The sequence below is a fragment of the Sebastes umbrosus genome, chromosome 8, assembly GCF_015220745.1.
Source record: "Sebastes umbrosus isolate fSebUmb1 chromosome 8, fSebUmb1.pri, whole genome shotgun sequence".
Taxonomy (NCBI): Eukaryota; Metazoa; Chordata; class Actinopteri; order Perciformes; family Sebastidae; genus Sebastes; species Sebastes umbrosus.
Window position 1 is genome coordinate 8,153,954 of NC_051276.1, and position 7,138 is coordinate 8,161,091.

Here is a 7,138-nt window from a genome sequence, read left to right on the forward strand (position 1 = left end):
ACCTCCGACCTACACTGTCCTTATGAATGAATGGGGCAGTAGATGTGCAGCCAGATAACTTCAAGGAAGTCTGATGTGATAATGGAAGATTACTTTCTTCATTAACAAAGACAAGCCCATGCCACTGGTATTTACAACTTGTAATTACCATAGATATAAACCAGCTTTATTGTGGTAATCACTCCATCTCTAAACAGTGTGTGTACTGATGTGCGTGCGGGGTGTTAGGCTACATCAAGATCATGTTGTGATGTTGTGATGATGTGAGGATGGGATAGTCACAACTCATCCATAACACATCTCGAGTGGGAGGACTATTGTTGACCATCCTGTCTCGTGCGGAAGATTGAAACGAACTGACCTCAGAAAGAGGAAGTTGTCGTCGGTGAAACCGGGTTTAAACTCCTCACCACCAGTACACAGCAGCACACAGTGATCTGAACGTGGGCGACGGCGCGCTGATAAATAGAGATGTTGGATGGCAGCTGGGGGCTGATCCATGAATGGGAGATCGACTGCATGGAGGAAGAAGAGGGCTGCTACTGCGGAGGAGGAGGAGGAGGGGAAACAAAGTTACACCGGCAAGACTCTCTTGTTCAACTTCTCCGACGGAAAGAGACGCGACTGATGCGGATCTCCTGGTGTCTGGTCGTGGTGCTGCTGCTGCTGGTCTCAGGGACTATGGCGGTGCTGTTCTCGGTGGTGCTGGGAGGAGGGCGAGGTCACCAGGCACAGGTAAACCACTATATGCTACTTCAATATAGTCCGTAACGTTGTTAGTCCGATGGCGGCCAACAAAGTGTGACCAGAGTATTGTTGTTCTGAAGTGACTGTGTGCCTGTCCAGTTCGTTAAAGTGACGCAGTGTCTTTGTGTTGTATCATTATGTAAATGAAAACATAACGTCGTGATATTTTACGGTTCTACGAGCTGTCCGTGTTTATTTCCTGTTGCAGTGTTCGTGCTAAAGTTAAAGTTAGCTTAAAGTTAAAGTGCTCTGACACCAGAAGTCCAATGAAATCAAAACCACCTGGAGGATGACGTCAGTTAATTAAGTTAGGCTCCACAGCACGTGCGTTAGAGGTGTTTCCCAATTGTTTACACACAAAATCACACGCGCACACACACAAAAGGCAACACCGCGGATCTCCTGCGAAATGAAAAACTAATTTGTCTTCTCAAACTGGTATTTTAATTGTGTTTCAATGACGCACTAAGAACCGGTTGAACTAGTGTGTAAAACACTGTGCATGAATGTGCATGTTCAGTTACAGGAGTTTGTAAAATAAAATATGTAATGCTGTAAAATATTTTTGCATAATGATTTTATACTAAAACAAATATACTGTAGGCTAATATATTACGTAAACGAAAACATGTTTTTTATTTTTATTTTTATTTTTTTTTATTTAACTGTAGACAATAGAAAACTGAGGCTGCATCCTGTCTTCTGTTTTGGTCTGGCCTCATCAACATCACAGTGAAATGTTAAAAATACCATTTTTAGAAGACCTATAGCATTGTTTTGCATGTGGAGTTTAATGTTGCAGTTGATTCATGGAGTTTTGCCTTTTGTGTGTGTGTGTGTGTGTGTGTGTTTTGGATTTGTGTGTAGAGGTCTAAGAATATGTGTAATAAATGTGAGAAAAAAACCCTGTAAAATTCCGCTAGAACAAAGAATTCTGTAGTATCATAGTGTTTCTTTGCAAACAACACGCGCTCGTGTTTTTATCTCGACTTCTATTCACCAAAACATTGTATGTTGTAACATTTGCACAAAATGTACTTTTAATTACTGTAATGTAATAATTGGCAGTTGTAATAGCTAAAAATAACTTTTTTCCTAAGCGTGCCTGTTTAGAACAGGTTAAATCCTTGGCATGTGGTATTGCTGCTTGCAGCTTTCTTGAGAACCGCTCATCCAAAAATAAACGCACTTGACACTTCCCTTCCTTGGGTCCTGAGCAATACACCAGCGATCACTTGCATGATCTTATAGCAATAGTCGCAATGCTAGACATGCGTCATTTTGGAGGAAGGAACATCAGTCCCTCCAGGCAATGAACAGTCTGTTCTCAGGCAAGCACAGATTGTCCGATCCATCCCATAATTCTCCACACCGAGTATGATCTCTTACCCTCTGGCAGATGATATACACACACGTACCCCCAATGTAAACCAAACCATTTAAAAAAAAAACTGATTTGTACCTACCTCAGTGAAAACCTGTTGTTTAACAGCTTCATGGTATGATGAGAGCGGTTGTGTAATATGTTGCATGTTCTTATGTCTGGTTGTGTAATATGTTGCATGTTCTTATGACTGGTTGTGCAATATGCGTAATGTGTGGTTGTAATGTGTCTAGAATGCGTCTAGAAGCCACAGAGGCTAACAATTTAGCAAGCTTAGCAACGTAATGCAGGAAATGCAGAGGCATAATGACAGAGGGAAAAGATCAGGCCGTTGGGAATATCAACATTTTCCTCAGACATGGAGAAAAAACTCTATACGACTAGAATTACAATACATTAACTTGCACCGATATGCACCGAATAATGAACCGCCAAGGCCTCCGCCATTTCTGACGTGAGCAAACATGTCACAAATCTGAGCTCTCAGAGTCTCACAGTCTCAGTATCAGCTGTGCACGTGATATCGTACCATTTACTGTATATTTAAATCCTTAGTTTGTTTTCAGAAATACTTTTATATAATAATACTATATAAATAATTTCTGCTACTGCAATGTTGCACATAACAACATAGCATTAGTCAAATTAACTGTTTATATATTACAATATAAGTATAACTAGCTATTGCAATTGAGGTCAGTTTATTTTTTATAATTTTTCGAGTGAAACAATCCATAACATACTGTAGTTACAGTTGTGCCATTATAATGCATACTTGCTACTGCATTTATAGTATTGTAGTATTGGTTTTGTCTGTGTTATTTTAATGTACTGTATCATTACTGTTAATTAATCAACAAATGTCGCTAAGACTGTGTTTTGTTTCCTTACAGCCGACGATGCAGCCTGACAGCCATTTCTCAGGTAAACATCTTAATGTTCAATATTCTGCGTGGATTTCTGGCCAGGAAAGATAAGAAAAAATGGGTTTGTAAAAGCAATCATACAGCAGTGTGTTGAACAACACTTTGAATCTCTCTTGTAGGGGGCAGATTCGAACGGCTGCAGCAGCAGGAAGACCTCACGAATCCAAGTGCCATGCTAACAGGTAAGACATAATGCATTAGTGCAAGGCCACCAGGATTAGGGTTTTACTGGACTAATGTTTGTTTCCCACTGGGGTTGTACAGGCTAAAAGAAAACATGCTACTTTTGACTTTAATGCTCTTTAAAATAAAAAAAAAGAAGAACAGTAAACGCATGCGACCAGTTTCAACATATACAACATATATTGTAACAGTCTATACAGTATGTTGGTGTTACATAACATATAAACTATATAAACCTATAAACTGTAATACTGTATTTATAGTCACATTTTTTTTTGTTTTGCCCCAAAAGCACATCTGATAAACAGAGGCTGTATTGGGGTGAACAGATTATAGATTATAATAGTGATCAGCAGATGATCAGCATAGTCATAAAAGTAGATGTGGGAACAAAGGTTTTCTTCTACGATCGCCAGGGTTTAAAATCAATGACATTTCTTTCCTATAGTTGTAACACTATAATGTTAACTGTACTTTACTATTTGGTGAGGGTGTTCCTTACTTGTTCCTGTCCTCCTTTAATACCACATATTTCCTAGGCAGTATTACAGGAAGTGAAAGTGAAGAAGTGGCTAGAATAATAGAGCTGGAGGAAGAAAATTGGAAGCACTTCAGGGGTTGCACCCAGCAATACTTGGGTTCCTGATGACAAGTACTGAAAGTCACTGGTTTAGACAATTCTGTAATATAGACATCGCTGATATCAAGAAGAGTGTCAATGCAGGTTTTCATTTTGAATCAAAGAACTACATCAGCAGGTTTCACAGATCCCGTGGTCCTCCTGTCTGACTGACGCCATGTTAATCCGTAACAACAGGCACTGTGGAGTTTGGTTGTGATAAAAACTTGCACACTTTAGGGCTTTTAGTGGTAAACAGTTGTCCGCCTGTGCTTTAGCACATTCACAGCTTTACTTAAATATGTGACATATTTCATGTATGATACATATGATGTAGAAATGATACAGATGCAGAAATCCCTAATTCTTTACCTTTCTGCTCTCATCCTTAGCTCCTACAGGCAACAACAGTAAAGGGGGATATCTTGTATGGGAGAATGCCATAGGATTTGCTTTCTGTCAAGGCGGTTTCAACTATTCCAGTGGGTCCCTTGTGGTGCCCAGGGACGGCATCTTCAGAGTCTTCCTGCAGATCACCTATGAGAGCAAGGACGACCTCAAGTGTGACCCCGATGAGGATGAGCATAGGCTCAGCATAGGAGTGTTTTTATTCCACGACAGTTACCCGAACTATATGCAACTCCTGTCATCAGTCGACTCAGTGGATTGCGGCAAGAAACGCTGGAGTAAATCCATCTACACGGCCGGCTTGTTCTCCCTAAAGGCTAACAGCAGACTACGCGTGAAATCATCGAAACATGAACTTATTGTTAAGACAGAACACCAGGTGTTCTTTGGCGCTGAACTTCTGCCTAAGTAATCCAGTCAGACAGTTAGAATCACCTAACTCTGATCTTGAAGTTGTTTGCACCTTCAACTCCATGGGAACTTAAGGGAAGGTATCAGTGTATAGCTTTATGGTTTTCTTTTGCTATTACTGCTCATGAAAAGTCTAAACCCAATGATGACTATGCAACAGCAAGAAGCTACTAGTATCTGCTCGACTATAGGATTGCTTTATCTCATTGAAATTATAAGATGCGTTGTTTTTAACGCATTAATATCAGCCCACAGAGACATACTGAACCTTGTGTTGCCAACTCTTCGCCAATGAAAGTAGCTAGCAGCACTAGCGTGTCCTGTAGTACTGCGGACCCACAGATAGATCTACTTGATATCAACTGTTATACCACCGAACAGCATGCTGGGTACAGCTCGCTCTTCGTTGATGTTCGAGCTTTTGCACCCGAAAGTCACTAAATCTAGCGAGAAATTCGCCAAGTCGGCAACACCAACAGTCCATCCCTTCAGTTCTCCCTCCAAAGCCACTCCCCCAAAATGATCATTATGAATGTAAACAACGAACACCGGCTATTGTTAGTACTCACAGCTGTCTAGCTAGCAGCTCGTGGAAGACTCCGTGATGCACAATGGTCACAGATTTTGGTGTAACACCAGTATCATTGGTATTCAGAGAAGTCATGTGCTTGGTCATTTTTACTCACGTCTATTTTATCCCACAAGCTGAATGTGATTAGTGCTGTAGGACGGCGCTTATTAGCTTACAATGCGTCGCCAAAGCCAATTTCGTGGGTGTGATAAGAAAATTACCGGCAGTCACACATCATCCCACGCCCACGCCCATGCACTGCTGCTGCCATGATCTCTTTCTTGTGGTATGTCTGACCATATTATTGTCTATCAAGTAATAAAGATGAAGAAAGAAATGCAGAACTACTTTCACCAGCACAAAGGACAAAACAGTTCTACTTTTTCAATGACACAGAATATGCTGGAAATAGATTAAAGTAAGTGCAATGTGCTAAACATATGGTCAGCTCTGTCTGATAAATGATGGCTCAGATTCAGACGCACAACTCGAGATGCTTGACGACTTTCTGAATAGTCTGCTATAGATCTGGTGATGGATTACAAAGAGATCATTACACCCCTGCTGTATTGATGAATTTGACTTTTTCTCGCCATGAGGCTAACTGTAAACTGATAAAAACATATGGAAAGGGTTTTTTCTCTTTGTTATTTTTTTACATGCAAGGTGCTGTTATGCAATTATGCTTACATAGGTCTATTTAACAAAGTTAAAGATGTGTTTAATTTATTATTTAGTTCATTGGTTGCTGGGCACTATGTACTCTGAGTTGGTGCTTTGCAAAATGACGTGTTCCTACTTTGAAAGATATCATATGATTTGTGATTTTTTTTATATATATTTGTGTGTATGTGTGTTGTGCAGAATTTCTAAAAGAAAAGTTTCTAAAAAAAACAACAACTTAAATGACAAAACATCAAGCTATTACCTTTTGTCAGTGGGGAGTGAAAATGTGTGGGTTAATGTTTTGGCGTAACTTTTAAGACATTCTCTCACGTCCCAAATGTTTATAATGGATGAATAAGGGAGTATGTCTGCAACCGCAAATGAGTTTTTTTCCCCAAAATCCAAACTGCTCCAGAGATAAGCATGAGTCAGAATAACAGGAAATAGGTCACCAACCTGGTTACAGCCACAATGTTGTTCGAAATATGGTTTCCTTAAGGTAACACAGTTTATGATTGTGGATAAACCATTACCATTCAATCATCAACATGAATCAGGGTTTTGGAACGCTTTCCTTACTTTGTTCCACCCATCCTGGCTGCTTATTAACCTTTTGGAATGTTCCTCATGATATTCGGCATTTATAGTCTTTCCAAAGGGCGTATTTGGCGAGTTATACAGTGACGAATAATTTACAGTAATATTACGTTTCTTTGTTTTCGTTGCTTTGTATTGCTAAACTGGGTACTTTAAACCCTAGAGGATTAAATAAAGAATTGGATTTAAATGATTTCTAGAATGAATATTTGTGTAATACTGTATCTATAACACATGTCTTGTTATCTGAAAAAAAAAATATTATTTATTTGATCATAAAAAGAATGTAAAATGTATTCATAAGTTATTAAGTTTGTGCTATAGAATTGAATCGTGTGGCTGGGATATCTGGTTATGTTGTTCCTTACACTGTGGTTGTCCGTGAAAGGTGACTTCACTGAGATTTTAAGAAATGTGCACATGGGCCAGGACCATGTCTGTCCGTTGATGGAAACCAAGTGCAGTTTTGCAAGTTTAGAATGATCTCAACTTCTATGCAGATGCTGTATTCTGATCAACTAAAATGAAACTTTGGAACTTTGTTAATCATAATTAATAATGTTCATGAAACACGTTCAATGCCTGTTGCTTGCCTGACAAATAAAAAAAGGCTTCTTGGAATTTCA

General features: G+C 39.4%; 1 protein-coding gene across 1 annotated transcript; it reads left to right on the top strand.

Annotated features, from left to right (window-relative positions):
• Window positions 1-206: 206 nt before the first annotated feature.
• LOC119493529 (lymphotoxin-alpha-like) lies at window positions 207-7,138 on the top strand. Its single transcript, XM_037778904.1, has 4 exons — window positions 207-735; window positions 3,025-3,055; window positions 3,177-3,239; window positions 4,252-7,138. Exons 1-4 carry the CDS (start codon window positions 472-474, stop codon window positions 4,677-4,679), a joined length of 786 nt encoding a protein of 261 aa, XP_037634832.1. The 5' UTR covers window positions 207-471; the 3' UTR covers window positions 4,680-7,138.